General features: G+C 37.8%; 1 protein-coding gene across 5 annotated transcripts in view; it reads right to left on the minus strand.

The window, feature by feature from the left end:
- Positions 1-5239: 5239 nt before the first annotated feature.
- The window catches only part of CEP162 (centrosomal protein 162), a 124704-nt gene continuing 111667 nt past the window's right edge, over positions 5240-18276 (minus strand). For all 5 annotated transcript variants that reach the window (XM_040474084.1, XM_040474085.1, XM_040474083.1 and 2 more), the window contains one exon: positions 5240-6822. In XM_040474084.1, coding sequence (XP_040330018.1) covers positions 6613-6822 — 210 coding nt within the window. In that variant the 3' untranslated portion in view covers positions 5240-6612. The remainder of the gene's footprint in view (positions 6823-18276) is intronic.

An 18276-nucleotide genomic window follows, 5' to 3' on the forward strand; every position in this document is an offset into this window, starting at 1 on the left:
TTGTCTGATTACTGATGCTGGAACTTCCACCACTATGTTAAACAACAGCGGTGAGAGTGGACATCCCTGTCGTGTTCCTGATCTCAGGGGAAAAGCTGTCAGTTTTTCCCCATTGAGGATGATATTTGCAGTGGGCTTTTCATAAATGGCTTTTATGATGTTTAAGTATGTTCCTTCTATCCTGACTTTCTCGAGGGTTTTTATGAAGAAAGGATGCTGAATTTTGTCAAATGCTTTTTCTGCATCGATTGACAGGATCATATGGTTCTTTTCTTTTATTAATGTGATGTATCACATTGATTGATTTGTGAATGTTGAACCATCCCTGCAGCCCAGGAATGAATCCCACTTGATCATGGCTAATAATTCTTTTTATATGCTGTTGAATTCGATTTGCTAGTATCTTATTGAGAATTTTTGCATCCATATTCATCAGGGATATTGGTTCTCTTTTTTTAGTGGGTCTCTGTCTGGTTTAGAATCAAAGTAATGTAGGCCTCATAGAATGAGTCTGGAAGTTTTCCTTCCCTTTCTATTTTTTGGAATAGCTTGAGAAGGATAGGTATTATATCTACTTTATTTTTTTTTTTTAATTTTTTTTTTTCAACGTTTTTATTTATTTTTGGGACAGAGAGAGACAGAGCATGAACAGGGGAGGGGCAGAGAGAGAGGGAGACACAGAATCAGAAACAGGCTCCAGGCTCTGAGCCATCAGCCCAGAGCCCGATGCGGGGCTCGAACTCACGGACCGCGAGATCGTGACCTGGCTGAAGTCGGACGCTTAACCGACTGCGCCACCCAGGCGCCCCTATTATATCTACTTTAAATGTCTGGTAGAATTCCCCTGGGAAGCCATCTGGTCCTGAACTCTTATTTGTTGGGAGATTTTTGATATCTGATTCAATTTCTTCACTTATAGGTCTTATTCAAGCTTTCTATTTCTTCCTGTTTGAGCTTTGGGAGTGTGCGGGCATTTAGGAATTTGTCCATTTCTTCCAGGTTGTCCAGTTTGTTGGCATATAATTTTTCATAGTATTCCCTGATAATTGCTTGTATTTCTGAGGGATTGGTTGTAATAATTCCATTTTCATTCATGATTTTATCTATTTGGGTCATCTCCCTCTTCTTTTTGAGAAGCCTGGCTAGAGATTTATCAGTTTTGTTTATTTTTTCAAAAAACCAACTCTTGGTTTCATTGATCTGCTCTACAGTTTTTCTAGATTCTATATTGTTTATTTCTGCTCTGATCTTTATTATTTCTATTCTTCTGCTGGGTTTGGGGTGTCTCTGCTTCTGCTTCTATTTCCTTTAGGTGTGCTGTTAGATTTTGTATTTGGGATTTTTCTTGTTTCTTGAGATAGGCCTGGATTGCAATGTATTTTCCTCTCAGGACTGCCTTCACTGCATCCCAAAGCATTTGGATTGTTGCATTTTCATTTTCGTTTGTTTCCATTTTTTCTTAATTTCTTCTCTAATTGCCTGGTTGACCCATTCATTCTTTAGTAGGGTGTTCTTTAACCTCCATGCTTTTGGAGGTTTTCCAGACTTTTTCCTGTGGTTGATTTCAAACTTCATAGCATTGTGGTCTGAAAGTATGCATGGTGTGATCTCAATTCTTGTATACTTATGAAGGGCTGTTTTGTGACCCGGTATGTGATCTATCTTGGAGAATGTTCCATATGTACTCGAGAAGAAAGTATATTCTGTTGCTTTGGGATGCAGAGTTCTAAATATATCTGTCAAGTCCATCTGATCCAGTGTGTCATTCAGGGCCCTTGTTTCTTTATTGACCATGTTTCTAGATGATCTATCCATTTCTGTAAGTGAGGTGTTAAAGTCCCCTGCAATTACCACATTCTTATCAATAAGGTTGCTTATGTTTGTGATTGTTTTATATATTTGGGGGCTCCAGTATTCGGCGCATAGACATTTATAATTGTTAGCTCTTTCTGATGGATAGACTCTCTAGTTATTATATAATGCCTTTCTTCATCTCTTGTTACAGCCTTTAATTTAAAGTCTAGTTTGTCTGATATAAGTATGGCTACTCCAGCTTTCTTTTGATTTCCAGTAGTATGATAGATGGTTCTCCATCCCCTCACTTTCAATCTGAAGGTGTCCTCAGGTCTAAAATGAGTCTCTTGTAGACAGCAAATAGATGGGTCTTGTTTTTTTTATCCATTCTGATACCCTATGTCTTTTGGTTGGAGCATTTAGTCCATTTACATTCACTGTTATTATAGAAAGATATGGGTTTAGAGTCATTGTGATGTCTGTAGGTTTCATGCTTGTAGTGATGTCTCTGGTACCTTGTCTAACAGGATCCCCCTTAGGATCTCTTGTAGGGCTGGTTTAGTGGTGACAGATTCCTTCAGTTTTTTTGTTTGGGAAGACATTTATCTCCTATTCTAAATGACAGACTTGCTGGATAAAGGATTCCTGGCTGCATACTTCTTCTGTTCATCACATTGAAGATTTTTTGCCATTCCTTTCTGGCTTGCCAAGTTTCAGTAGATAAATCCGTCACTAGTCTTATCTGTCTCCCTTTATATGTTAGAGCATGTTTATCCCTAGCTGCTTTCAGAATTTTCTCTTTATCGTTGTATTTTGCCAGTTTGACTATGATATGTCGTGCAGAAGATCTATTCAAGTTATGTCTGAAGGGAGTTCTCTGTGCCTCTTGGATTTCAATGTGTTTTTCCTTCCCCAGATCAGGGAAGTTCTCAGCTATGATTTCTTCAAGTACACCTTCAGCACCTTTCCCTCTCCCTCCTCTGGAATCCCAATTATGCATATGTTATTACATTTAATTGTGTCAGTTCTCTAATTCTCCCCTCATACTCCTGGATTTTTTTATCTCTCTTTTTCTCAGCTTCCACTTTTTCCATAATTTTATCTTCTAATTCACCTATTTTCTCCTCTGCCTCTTCAATCCAAGCTGTGGTCGCCTCCATTTTATTTTGTACCTCATTTATAGCATTTTTTAGCTCCTCCTGTTTCTTAGTCCCTTGATCTCTGTAGTAATAGATTCTCTGCCGTCCTCTGTAATTTTTTCAAGCCCAGCAATTAATTTTATGACTCTTATTTTAAATTCATTTTCTGTTACATTGCTTAAGTCGTTTTTGATCAGTTCGTTAGCTGTCACTACTTCCTGGAGTTTCTTTTGAGGGGAATTCTTCCGTTTCCTCATTTTGGATAGTCCCTGGGGTGGCGCGGAACTGCAGGGCTCTTCCTCTGTGCTGTCTGGAGTAACTTGCGTTGCTGGGCGGGGCCGCAGTCAGACCTGATGTCTGCCCCCAGCCCAGCACTGGGGTCACAGACTGGTGTGTACCTTATCTTCACCTCTCCCAGGGGCAGGCCTCACTGTGGAGTGGTGTGGCCCCTGTCTGGGGCCAGTCTTGGGGTACTGCTTCGATGCAGACTTGCACACTGCCAGTCTTGGGGTACTGCTTCGATGGGATCTGGCATATTAGCCGGGATGGATCCGCAAGGTGCACAGAGACGGGAGAGGCAGGCTCAGCTCGATTTACCTTCCGTGGTCTGCTTGGGGAGGGGCCCTGTGGCACTGGGAGGGAGGCAGACCCGTCGGAGAGATGGATCCACACAAGCACAACGTTGGGTGTTTGCGTGGTGCAAGCAAGTTCCCTGAGGGGAACTGATTCCCTTTGAAATTTTGGTTGGGGGATGGGCGAGGGAGATGGCGCTTCCCAGCGCCTTTGGTCCCTACCAAGCTGAGCTCTGTCCTCCAAGGCTCAACTCTCCCACTCTCTGAGCAGAGCTGTTGAGTTATAACATTCCAGATGTTAAATCCCGCTGGCTGTCAGAACACACTCCATCCGGCCCCTCTGCTTTTGCAAGCCAGACTTCGGGGCTCTGCCTTGCCGGGTGGGCTGGCTGCCCGCCCCTCCACCACCACAGCTCCCTCCCGCCAGTCCGGGTAGCATGCATTGCCTCTCTGCCCTTCCTACCCTCTTCCATGAGCCTCTCATCTAAACTTGGCTCCAGAGAGTCCATTCTAGTCTTCTGGCAGTTTTCTGGGTTATTTAGGCAGATGTGGGTGGAATCTAAGTGGTCAGCAGGACACAGTGAGCCCAGCGTCCTCCTATGCCGCCATCTTCCTCTCCCACAACCGCCATTTGTATATTTAGGTGGTTGTGACTGAAGCTTTCAGCAAACCTGGAGACAAATGGATCTGCTATGGTTTAGACTAGAGGGGAGTAGTAAATAGGCTAATTAGGGCTGGACAGGTGCTAAAAGAGAATATATGTGCTTTCCATTTTTTACTTTTCTACAGAAATTGCAAGGGAAGGCTCTAATTCATGGGTTCAAATACCAAAATAGAATTACAGTAACTTAGGAGGTTTGGAAAACTTTCAAATCCACTCCTCTTACTACTTATTACTAAAGAGCTCTTCAAAGCAGGATAGCGTGAAGAGCTATGTAACTATAAAGCGTCTTACTCCGAATAGGATTACCTCCATACATAATGTGCCTGTGGATCCGACTTAATCAGAGCTTTTAGCAGTATGGGTGGGAAAGAGAAATACTGGCTTTCACCTTCTTGGCATTTAGTCACAAATTTAGGATTTTTGTAACAGGGAATGGGACCCTAATACTAAAGCCTAGATTTCCCAAGGGTGATGCGTTGATACTAGTTCTAGAATGCTATGGGCTCTAAGTAATCGAATCAGAAATCCCTCTGCACAAAAGCAGTGGTGTCAGCAGCAAGCCATATATCCTGGTGAGGCTCCTGCCCTGTGGATGCAGGTAACTTGTGACCTTGTGAGAGGGATGTAATTGGTAGCAGGGGACTGATAATTTCTGGAGATTAATTCTTCATAAAAGTCTTCCTATTCAGGATAGCCTAAGTGTTCTCTATCTTCTGTGTTCTCATCCTAGACCTTTAGGGCAATGACTAAGGAATGGAGTATGGTTCCTGAGGATTTTAGGTATAACTAATAGTTCTGATAGTACTTAGGGATCTATCTATAAACAGAATTGAACACCTGCCATATGCACAGCTTATTCCAAAAGAATAAAGAATCCTCATCAACACAGGATGTACTTTTCTCTGTAAGTAATAATCTATTTGATGTTGGCCCTTCCTTGTGTTTCAGAATTAACCATGTTTGTGCTTGGAACGAATGGCTGATGGAGAGTCAAAAGGACTGAGGGAGGGATGAGTGTAGCTATAAATTAATAGGTTTACAGATAAAAAAACACACAAAAGTACACTCAATTAATAACCAAAATAGTTTATAACTTAATATTCTTTCACATAAAAAATAGCTACCTTTAAATAATGCTTTTTCTACCAACTTAAGGACATAAATGTTGAACATTAAGACTTTACTTGCATTCCTTATATTTAATTTCCACATTTCATATTTGCTAGTCATAATTTCACCAAGATCTGTTTTACCCATCTTTTACATAGTATTTCACCCTTTAATTATTATTTCAGAATTGCACTTACTGGCATATGGTAATTGAGCACTTGGGATGTGGCTAGTCCAAACTGAGTTGTGCTGAAATGTAAAATATACTAGATTTTGGAGACGAAGTATGGGGAAAAATGTAAAAACTCAATTTTTATACTGATATTTAGATTGATTACACAAATTACCCAAATTAATTTCATTTCTTTTTATCTTTTTAAATGTTGCTAGAAGAACACTGAAAATTACATGTGGCTCATATTATACTTCTATAGGACAGCACAGGGCCCAAACACTTGAAAATTAGGTGGCTACAGCTTTAACACCCCAGTATTCCATATATTATCTGCTTTTGGAAAAGGGCATTGTAAAAAATAACAATCCAACTACTTATGTGCATGTTTTTACTTTTTTCTAATGAACATATATTACTTTTTAAATAGAGAAAGATGTTATATTCTGTTTATAATCTTAGACTTACAAAAAAGGACTAGCATTTAAGACATGGAGTGTAAAAGATTAAAACAATAAATCAAATTCCCCTCTTAAAATGTGAAATACGTTTTGCACCTTTTATATCAGGTGCGAAAATGAGGCACCCGAAGGTAGAAGTGGAAATCTGGGAGAACACAAGTGAGTTTGTCTGCCTGTACAAAGTTATAATTCTTGTCAAATACTGTGGAAGCTCTGCCACTCAGGTGGCTGTGGATGTGACTGTTTAAACCACTGTGCTCACATTCTTTTCCATGTTTCCATGAGAAAGAGGAGCTGTTTTTCTGGTACCAAGGATTAATACACACTTAGTCAAAAATGGCGGAGTATGAGCAGTTTTTTTCTTTTCATATCTAGAATTTAAGTTAGACCTTTTACAACTCATCTCCCTAGTTCTAATCCTCTGACATAAAGGGACTTGTCCAGAAGTTACTTAAAATGTGACTGGTTAATGATTTTCAGTAAAATACAGCATAATGGTTTTTTTTTCTCTCTTTCTCTCCTTTTTTTTTTTTTTTAAACTGGTTTAGGGCAGTTTATTTTGAAATGTTGCTCTTGTACTATTTGCTTTCTGGCAACATACTGGAACATTAGTTTTCAAAAGCCTTTTTCTGACAGTGGCACAATCCCATTCATCATCCATCATCAGGCCTTTCCATGAGGTCACAGAAAATCCCAGTTGCTAGTAATACTCCGATGCATTCACTTCCTCTGCAAAAGCAACCGGCACAACCACCCCCTGCCGGTGCAGTTCTCGAAGAACATCTAATATTGAGTCTAATTCTGTGCGGAACTTGTCCAACTCACGATTCTTCAACTGTGCAAGTCTTTTCCATTTCTCAATTTCTTTGCTTTGCTCAGTTTCTACTACTTGGTGTGTTTGCTGTATTATCTGCAAACAAAATAAACAAAAATAAAAATCTATTATTACTGTTACAGTTCATCGTGGGAGTGAAGATTTAACATTCCAAGAAAGCTCAAGTGCGACAATGCTGACTGTAGTAGAGGGGAGGGAGAAGGAGAGGGAGCCTGTGTCCATCAATAAGCTTGTGGAAGAAGAGGGTAAGAACCAGGAATTCTCATTCTGATAGGGAGGAGTTAGGGAGCTTGAGTTTTGTTTTTTTGTTTTTTTAACTCAAAGCTTTAAAAAAATGTGGCATTCAAAGCATCAGAAATTTCTAATACCTTGGTATGAATCCAAACACCAATGTAGTTTGGTATGAATCCCCCACCAATGTAGTTCCTCAAGATTAGCACTTGAGACATAATCAAAACAGTTCTAATATACAACACACGTCATTAATATACATTACAGCAGTAAAGATGATAAAAGTACATGTATGTAGCATCTATCATGTGCCAGGCTTGGGTTTACATATAACATTTTACATATGTTAACTCATTTAACCCTGCAAAACATAGTAGCAGGTGAATTCTATATATTTACCCCCATTTACCAGGTAGGGAAATAGAGGCACAGATAAGCAAAAAATTATTTGCTCAAGATTCACACACAACCGATTGGAGGCAGAGTCAGGGTTTATACCCAAGCAGTTTGGTCTCAGCGTCCCTGCTCTTGCCATTTACAACAATGTGGATGGAACTAGAGTGTATTATGCTAAGCAAAATAAGTCAGTCATGGAAACACAAATATCATATGATTTCACTCATATGGAATTTAAGAAACAACAAGGGGCGCCTGGGTGGCTCAGTCAGTTAAGTGTCTGACTTCGGCTCAGGTCATGGTCTCGCAGTTTGTGAGTTCGAGCCCCACGTTGGGCTCTGTGCTGTCAGCTAGGAGCCTGGAACCTGTTTCACATTCTGTGTCTCCCTTTTTCTCTCTCCCATTCCCCTGCTCATGCTCTCTCTCTCTCTCTCTCTCTGTCTCTCAATAGTAAATAAATGTTAAAAAAAAAAATTAAAGAAAAGAAGCAACAGATGAACATGGGGGAAAGGAAGGAAAAATAAGATAAAAATAGAGATACACAGAATAAATTGAGGGTTGCTGGAGGGGAGGAAGGTGGGGGAATGGGCTAAATGGGTGATGGGCATTAATGAGGGGACTTGTTGAGATGAGTGCTGGGTGTTATATGGAAGTGATGAATCACTGGGTTCTACTCCTGAAACCAATACTACACCGTGTTAACTGACTTGAATTTAAATTAAAAAAAAAAAAAAAAAAGTGTGGTAGAATACAATTGTGAAGTCACCTGGCCCTCGGTTTCTCTTTGTTGGGAGATTTTTGATTGCCGATTCTGGATTCTGTCGTCTTATTAGTAACTGGTCTGTTCAAATTTTCTGTTTCTTAATGATTCAGACTTGGTAGGTTGTATGTTTCTAGCAATTTACTGATTTCTTCTAAGTTGTACTGTTTGTTGGCATATAGTTGTATATGGTAATCTCCTATGATCCTCTGCATTTCTATGGTATCAGTTGTAATGTTTCCTCTTCTATTTATAATTTTAAGTCCTCTCTTATTTCTTGGTTGGCCTAGCTGAAGGTTTGTCAATTTTATCTCTTCAAAGAACCAACTCCTAGAGTTTTGTTAATATTTTCTATTGTCTTCCTATACTCCATTTCATTTATTTTTGCTCTAATCTTTATTTCTAACCTTCTGCTAACTTTGGGATTATTTTGTTCTTTTTCTAGTTCTTTGAGCTGGTAAGTTAAGTTGTTTGAGATCTTTTTCTTGATGTATGCATTTATCACTATTACCTTCTCTTTTAGAACTGCTTTTGCTGCTACCCATATGTTTCGGTATGTTGTGTTTCCATTTTCATTTGCCTCAAGATACTTTTTATTTTACTTTTAATTTCTTCTTTGATCCATTGTTAATTAGGAAGTGATGTTGAATTTTTATGTGTTTGTGAATTTTCCAGTTTTCTTCCTCCTGTTGACTTCTAGTTTCCTATCATTGTGTTCAGAAAGCATACTTGCTATGATTTCAATCTTAAAATTGCTAAGGCTTTTGTGGCCTACCATATTATCTATACTAGAAAATTTTCCTTGTGTGCTTGAGAAGAATGTTTATTTTGCTGCTGTTGGAAGGAATGTACTGTGTATGTCTGTTAGGTCCATTTTGTCTATAGCACTGTTTACATCCCACTATTTAAATCCCACTGTTTCCTTACTGATTTTTTGGATAGATCTATCCATTGAGAAGATCCATTCTATCATTGTATTGCTGTTTATTTCTCTATACATAGGTGCTGTGATGTTGGATGCATAAATATTTACAACTGATATATTTAATTGATGGATTGACCCTTTTATCATTATGAAATTACCTTTGTCTCTTTTGTAGATTTTTAGCATAAAATCTATTTTGTCTGACATAATTACAGCTACTCCTGATTTCTACTGGTTACCATTTGATTGAAACACATTTTTCTATACCTTCCCTCAGCCTATGATGTCTTAAAGCTAAAGTCTCATGTAGGGGCATATTGTTGGATCTGTATTTCATCCACTTGGCAATTATGTGGTTTGAATAGAATCAATTTACATTTAAAGGAATTACTGATAAAGATTTACAATTGCCATTTTATTTTTTGACTGTTTTGTAGATCCTATGTTCCTTGCTTATCTCTTGCAGTTGTCTTTTGTGATGTGATAACTTTTTGTAGTAGTATTCTTTGACTCCTTTATCATAATCTTTTCTGTAATTGGTACAGGTTTTTCTTTTGTGGTTACCATGAAGCTTACATAAAATATGATATAACAACCTAATTTAAGTAGATAACTTTACACTTTTACTCCACCCCTCCCCTCAACTTCAGGTTATTGATATTAAAATCAACATTTTTTATATTTTGTATACAATAACAAATTAGTATAGTTATGGTTATTTTTATTGTTATTTTTATTTTTTTCAACGTTTATTTATTTTTGGGACAGAGAGAGACATAGCATGAATGGGGAAGGGGCAGAGAGAGAGGGAGACACAGAATCGGAAACAGGCTCCAGGCTCTGAGCCATCAGCCCAAAGCCCGATGCGGGGCTCGAACTCACGGACCGCGAGATCGTGACCTGGCTGAAGTCGGACACTTAACCGACTGCGCCACCCAGGCGCCCCAGTTATGGTTATTTTTAATGTTTTTTAGCTTTTTTTAAAAAACACTTATTTATTATCGAGAGACAGAGAGAGAAAGAGAATGAGCATGGGAGGGGCAGAGACAGGGGGAGACACAGTATCTGAAGCAGGCTCCAGGCTCTGAGCTGTCAGCACAGAGCCCAATGCAGGGCTCGAACTCATGAGCAGTGAGATCATGACCTGAGCCAAAGTCGGATGCTTAACCGACTGAGCCACCCAGGCGCACCTGTTTTTTAACTTTGAAACTAGAGTTGTAAATGAATTATGAATTGCCACAACAATCTTAGTGAATCTGACTTTGGACTATTTACCATTTCCAGTGAGTTTTATACCTAATAATCATACATTTTAAATATGTTAATTAGCTTCATTTTATTTCTACCTGACAAATTCCATTTAGCATTTATTTTAAGGTGGGTCTAGAGGTGATGAACTTAGCTTTTTATGTTTATTGTATTGGTATAATAAACATGTAACATTAGGTTCACATGTGTGACATACAATTGATATTTGCGAATACTGCAGAAAGATAACCACATAATACTAGTTAATATCCACTGTCATACATAGTTACAAAATTTGTTTTTCTAGTAAGGAGAACTTTTGAGATTTGCTCTTTAATAGCTTTAAAATATACAGTTTATTATATTAACTATAGTCACCACACTGTATATTACATCCGTATAACTTACTTTAGCTGGAAGTTTTTACCTTTTTCTCCTGGCACCCATTTTTCCTACCTCCCATTCCCTACCCCTGGAAACCACCTATCTACTCTCTATATCTATAAGCATGGCATTTAAATTTTTTAAAATTAACTTAAAAATTTTTTTTGATGGTTTGTTATTAGTGTATAGGAATGCAACAGATTTCTGTATATTATTTTGTATTCTGCAACTTTACTGAATTTTTTAGTTCTAATAGTTTTTGGTAAAGTCTTTAGGGTTTCTTATATATTATGTCATGTCATCTGCAAAGAGTGGTAGTTGTACTTCTTCCTTTCTAATTTGGTGGCATTTTATTTCTTTTTTTTAAATTTCTTTTTAATATTTATTTTTGACAGAGAGAGAGAGCATGAGTGGGGGGGTGGGGCAGAGAGAGAGGGAGACACAGAATCTGAAGCAGGCTCTAGGTTCTGAGCTGTCAGCACAGAGTCCGACGTGGGCTCGAACTCAGACCATGAGATCATGACCTGAGCCGAAGTCAGACGGACATTCACCCAACTGAGCCACCCAGGTGCCCCAGAGGCATTTTATTTCTTGACTAATTGCTCTTGTTAAGATTTCCAATACTATTTTGAATAAATGTGGTGTGAGTGGGCATCCTTATCTTGTTCATGATCTTAAAGGAAAAGCTTTCAGCTTTTCACCATGGATTATGAGGATAGCTATGGGTTTTTAATATATGGATTTCATTATGTCGAAGTACCTTCCCTCTATACCATTTGTTGAGTTTCCATCAGGAAAAGATATTGAACTTTGTCAAATGCTTTTTCTACATCTACTGAGATCATCTTAAGCTTTTTACTCTTCATTTTGTTAATGAGGTGTATCACACTGATTTGTGGATGAGGAACCATTTCTGCACTTCTGGAATAAATCCAACTTAATGGTGTATGACCCTCTTAGGATGTATTGCTGATATTGACTTGTAATATTTTGTTGATGATTTTCACATCTATGTTCATGAGGGATATTGGCCAGTGTTGCCTTGTGGCATCCTTGCAAGGTTTTGGCACTGGAGTGATGCTGGCCTTGCAAAATAAGTTTGGAAGAGTTCCCTCCTTTTTGTTTGCAAATGTTTCAAAAGAATTGGTACCAATTATTTAAATGTTTTTAGAATTCACCAGGGAAGCCCTCTGGTCCTGGATGTTGTTTGTTGAGAGGTTTTTGATTATCAATTCAATCTCCTTAATAATAATCAGTCTTTTCAAGTTTTCTATTTCTTCATGATGCCTTCTTGTTAAGTTTTGTTCCTAGGAATTTATCCATTTCTTTTGGTTGTCCAATTTGTTGCTGTACAATTATTCATGCCAGTCTCTTATGATCCTTTGTATTTCTGTGGTATCAGTTGTAATGTCTCCTCTTTCATTTTGAGATCATTTATTTTAGTTTTCTCTCTCTTTTCTTGTTTAGTCTACCTAAAGGTCTGTTAATTTTATCTTTAAAAGAACCAACTCTTAGTTTATTTTTAGTCTTTATTTCATTTATTTCTGTTCTGATCTTTGTTACTTCCTTCTGTCAACTTTGGGCTTCATTTATTCTTCTCTCTCCAGTTCTGTGAGGTTTAAAGTTGTCTATATGAAATCTTTTTTGGTTCTCTATATATGCATTTATTGCTATGAACTTGTATCAGTTATTTTTCCTGCCTCCCCTAAGTTTTGGTATATTGTGTTTCCATTCTGAAAATATTTCCCTGATGATTAGTGATACTGAACATCTTTTCATGTGTTTGTTGGTCATCTGTATGTCTTTATAAGAATATTCAGGTCCACTGCCCATTTTTATTTATTTTATTTTTAAAATTAATTATTTTTTTAATTTACATCCAAGTTAGTTAGCATATATATAGTGCAACAATGATTTCAGGAGTAGATTCCTTAATCCCCTTACCAATTTAGATCATCCCCCCTTCGACAACCCTCCAGCAACGCTGTTTGTTCTCTATATTTAAGAGTCTCTTATGTTTTGTCCCTCTTCCTGATTTTTATTATTTTTGCTTCCTTTTGTACTTACACTCATCTGTTTTGTATCTTAAAGTCCTCATATGAGTGAAGTCATATGATATTTGTCTTTATTGACTAATTTCACTTAGCTTAATACCCTCCAGTTCCATCCATGTAGTTGCAAATGTCAAGAATTCATTCTTTTTGATTGCTGAGTAATACTCCATTGTGTATATACATATACCACATCTTCTTTATCCATTCATCTGTTGATGGACATTTGGGCTCTTTCCATACTTTGGCTATTGTCAACAGTGCTTCTATAAATAAACATTGGGGTGCCTGTGCCCCTCTGAAACAGCACACCTGTATCCCTTGGACAAATACCTAGTAGTGCAATTGCTGGGTCTAGGGTAGTTCTATTTTTAATTTTTTAAGGAACCTCCATACTGTTTTCCAGAATGGCTGCATCAGTTTGCATTCCTACCAGCAGTGCAAAAGAGATCCTCTTTCTCCGCATCCTCGCCAAGATCTGTTGTTGCCTGAGTTGTTAATGTTAGCCATTCTGACGGGTGTGAGGTGATATCTCATTGTGATTTTGATTTGTATTTCCCTGATGATGAGTGAGTTGAGCATTTTTTCATGTGTCGGTTGGCCATCTGGAACTCTTCTCTGGAGAAGTGTCAATTCATGTCTTTTGCCCATTTCTTTACTGGATTATTTGTTTTTTGGGTGTTGAGTTTGATAAGTTCTCTATAGATTTTGGACACTACCTCTTTATCTGATAGGTCATTTGCAAATATCTTCTATTCTGTCAGTTGCCTTTTACTTTTGCTGATTGCTTCCTTTACTGTGCAGAAGCTTTTTATCTTGATGAGGTCCCAATGGTTCATATTTGCTTTTGTTTCCCTTGCCTCTGGAGACATGTCAAATAAGAAGTTGATGCGGCTGAGGTCAAAGAGGTTGCTCCCTGTTTTCTCCTCCAGGATTTGGATGGCTTCCTGTCTTACATTGAAGTCTTTCATCCATTTTGAGTTTACTTTTGTGTATGGTATAAGAAAGTGGTCCAGGTTCATTTTTCTGCATGTCACTGTCCAGTTTTCCCAGCACCATTTACTGAAGAGACTGTCTTTATTCCATTGGATATTCTTTCCTGCTTTGCCAAAGATTAGTTGGCCATATATTTGTGGATCCATTTCTGGGTTCTCTGTTCCATTGATCTGAGTGTCTGTTTTTGTGCCAGTAGCATACTGTCTTGATAATTACAGCTTTGTAATACATACTGAAGTCCAGGAATGTGATGCCTCCAGCTTTGGTTTTCTTTTTCAAGATTGCTTTGGTTCCATACAAACTTTAGGATTGTTCTAGCTCTGTGAAGAATGCTGTTGTTATTCAGATTGGGATTGCACTGAATATGTAGATTGCTTTGGGTGGTATTGACATTTTAACAATATTTGTTCTTCCAATCAATGAGCATGGAATATTTTTCCCATTTTTTTGTGTGTCTTCTTCAATTTCTTTCATGAGCTTTCTGTAGTTTTCAGTGTGTAGATTTTTCATCTCTTTAGTTAGATTTATTCCTAGGCATTTTGTGGTTTTTGGTACAACTGCAAATGGGATTCCTTGATTTCTCTTTCTGTTGTTTCATTATTGGTGTATGGGAATGTGACTGATTTCTGTGCATTGATTTTATATCCTGCAACTTTGCTGAATTCATGGATCAGTTCTAGCAGTTTGTTGGTGAAAGCTTTTGGGTTTTCCATATAGAGTATCATGTCATCTACAAAGAGTGAAAGTTTGACTTCCTCCTGGCCAATTTTGATGCCTTTTATTTCTTTGTGTTGTCTGACTGCTGGGGCTAAGACTTCCAATACTATGTTGAATAACAGTGATGAGAGTGGACATCCCTGTCGTGTTCCTGACCTTAGGGAGAAAGCTCTCAGTTTTTCCCCATTCAGGATGATATTAGTGGTGGGTCTTTCATATATGGCTTTTATGATGCTAAGGTATGATCCTTTTTATTTTATTTTTTTATATTTATTTATTTTTGAGAGAAAGAGAGAGCGTGAGCAGGTGAGGGGCAGAGAGAGAGGGAGACACAGAATCTGAACCAGGCTCCAGGCTCTAACCTGACAGCACAGAGCCCAACATGGAGTTTGAACCCACAGACAGTGAGATCATGACCTGAGCCAAAGTTGGAAGCCCAACTGACTGAGCCATCCAGGTGCCCCAAGATATGATCCTTCTATCCCTTCTTTCGAGGGTTTTCATCAAGAAAGGATGTTGTATTTTGTCAAATGCTTTCTCTGCATCTATTGAGAGGATCATGTGGTTCTTGTCCTTTCTTTTATTGATGTGATGTGTCACATTGATTGTTTTACGGATATTGAACAAGCCCTGCATCCCAGGTATAAATGTCACTTGATCATATTGAATAATTCTTTTAATGTATTGTTGGATCCAGTTGGCTAGTATCTTGTTGAGGATTTTTGCATCTATGTTCATCAGGGAAACTGGTCTGTAATTCTCCTTTTTAGTGAGGTCTTTGTCAGGTTTTGGAATCAAGGTAATGCTGGCTTCACAGAATGAGTTTGGATGTTTTCCTTCCATTTCTATTTTTTGGAACAGCTTCAAAAGAATAGGTGTCAACTCTTCTTTAAATGTTTGGTAGAATTCCTTTCGAAAGCCATCCGGCCCTGGACTCTTTGGGAGATTTTTGATAACTAATTCTATTTTTTTGCTTGTTCTGGGTCTGTTCAAATTTTCTACTTCTTCCTGTTTCAGTTTTGGTAGTTTCTATGTTTCTAGGAATTTGTCCATTTCTTCCAGATTGCCCATTTTATTGGCGTATAATTGCTCAGATTATTCTATTGTTTATATTTCTGCTGTGTTGGTTGTGATCTATTCTCTTTCATTCTTGATTTTATGTATTTGGATCCTTTCCTTTTTCTTTTTGATCAAACTGGCTAGGAATTTATCAATTTTGATAATTCTTTCAAAGAACCTGCTTCTGGTTTCATTAATCTGTTCTGTGTTTTTGGTTTCGATAGCATTGATTTCTGCTCTAATCTTTAATATTTCCTGTCTTCTGCTGGTTTTGGGTTTTATTTGCTGTTCTTTTTCCAGCTTTTTACGATGTAAGGTTAGGTTGTGTATCTGAGACCTTTCTTCCTTAGGAAGGCCTGGATTGCTATATACTTCCCTTTTATGATGGCCTTTGCTGCATCCCAGAGGTTTTGGGCTGTGGTGTTATCATTTTTATTGGCTTCCAGGTACTTTTTAATTTCCTCTTTAATTTTTGGTTAGCCCATTCATTCATTCTTTAGTAGGATGGTCTTTAGTCTCCAGGTATTTGTTATCTTTCCAAATTTTTCTTGTGGCTGATTTCAAGTTTCATAGCGTTGTGGTCAGAAAATATGCATTAGGTATGATCTCGATCTTTTTATACTTGTTGAGGGCTGATTTGTGTCCCAGTATGTGATCTATTGTGGAGAATGTCCCATGTGCACTCAGGAAGAATGTGTACTCTGCTTTAGGATGAAATGTTCTGAATATATCTGTTAAGTCCATCTGGTCCAGTGTGTCATTCAAAGCCATTGTTTCCTTGTTGATTTCTTGATTAGATGATCTGTCCATTGCAGTAAGTGGGGTGTTGAAGTGCCCTACTATTATGGTACTATTATCTATGAGTTTCTTTATGTCTGTGAATAAGTGATTTCTATATTTGGGTACTTCCACGCTGGGGGCTTAAATGTTTACAACTGTTAGATGTTTTTGGTGGATAGACTCAATTATGATATAATGCCCTTCTTCGCCTCTTGTTACAGTCTTTATTTTAAAATATAGATTGTCTGATTTAAGTATGGCTATCCTGGCTTCTTTTGGCGACCATTAACATGATAGATGGTTCTCCATCCCCTTACTTTCAATCTGAAGGTATCTTTAGGTCTAAAATGGGTCTCTTGTAAACAGCATATAGATGGATATTTTTTTATATACATTCTATTACCCCATGTCTTTTGATTAGGAGCATTTAGACCATTAACGTTTAGAGTGAGTACAGAAAGATATGAATTTATTGCCATTATGTTGCCTGTAGAGTTGGAGTTTCTGGTGGTGATGTCTGGTCCTTTCCAACCTTTGTTGCTTTTGGTCTTTTTGTTTTGTTTTTTTTATCTTTTCTCCCCTCAGAGTCCTCCTTAAAATTTCTTGCAGGGCTGGTTTAGTGGTCACAGATTCCTTTAATTTTTGTTTGGGAAAGTTTTTATCTCTCCTATTTTGAATGACAGCCTTGCTGGATAAAGAATTGTTGGCTGCAGGGGTGCCTGGGTGGCGCAGTCGGTTAAGTGTCTGGCTTCAGCCAGGTCACGATCTCGCGGTCCGTGAGTTCGAGCCCCGCGTCAGGCTCTGGGCTGATGGCTCGGAGCCTGGAGCCTGTTTCCGATTCTGTGTCTCCCTCTCTCTATGCCCCTCCCCCGTTCATGCTCTCTCTCTGTCCCAAAAATAAATAAAAACGTTGAAAAAAAGAATTCTTGGCTGCATATTTTTCTGATTCAGCACATTGAATATCTCTTGCCATCCTTTCTGGCCAGCCAAGTTTCTATGGATAGGTATGCTGCAAGTCTGATCTGTCTTCCTTTGTAGGTTAAAGACTTACTTTCCCTTGCTGCTTTCATGATTCTTTCCTTGCCTGAGTATTTTGTGAATTTGACCATGATATGCCTTGTTGATGGTCATTTTTTGTTGAAGCTAATGGGAGTTCTTTGTGCTTCCTGGATTTTGATGTCTGTGTCTTTCCCCAGGTTAGGAAAGTTTTCTACTATGATTTGCTCACATAAACTTTCTACCTCTTTTCCTCTCTCTTCATCTTCTGGGACCCCTATGATTGATATTATCCCATTTTAATGAGTCATTGAGTTCTCTAATGCTTACATTGTGCTATTTTGCCTTAGTCTCTTTTTTTCTGCTTCATTATTCTCCATAAGTTTTGTCCTCTATATTGCTGCTCTACCTCATCCATCCTTGCTGCCATGCCATCCATTCGAGACTGCAGCTCAGTTATAGCAGTTCTGATTTCATCCTCACTAGCTTTTACTTCTTTTGTCTCCACAGAAAAGGATTCTATTTTCAACCCCAGCTAGTATTCTTATTATCATGATTCTAAGTTCTGGTTCAGAATCTTACTTGTATCTGTGTTAAGTCCCTGGCTGTCATTTCTTCCTGTTCTTTCTTTTGGGGTTAATTCCTTTATTTTGTCATTTTGAAGGAACAAAAGGAATTAATGAAATAAAAAAAATAAAAATTAAAAACAACACAAAAGGAATCAAATAAAGGATGGTAGATACTAGGTGTGTTTTGGTCTGGTTGTTGAAAAAAGCTTGATAGATTAGAGAAAAAAGGGAAAGATAAGAAAAAAATAAAAGAAAAAAAAGGAAAACGTGAAAATTTGAAAAAGAATACAAAATAGAATGAAATGATGAAAGTAAAATAGAATTTAAAAAATTTTCAAAAAAAAAATAAATTTACAAAAAAGTAAAAAAATAGAAAAAAAATTGAAGAAAAATCTTTTTTTTTTTTTTAATTTTTTT

The sequence above is a fragment of the Herpailurus yagouaroundi genome, unplaced genomic scaffold (genome assembly GCF_014898765.1).
Source record: "Herpailurus yagouaroundi ecotype Mexico unplaced genomic scaffold, PumYag 139, whole genome shotgun sequence".
NCBI lineage: Eukaryota > Metazoa > Chordata > Mammalia > Carnivora > Felidae > Herpailurus > Herpailurus yagouaroundi.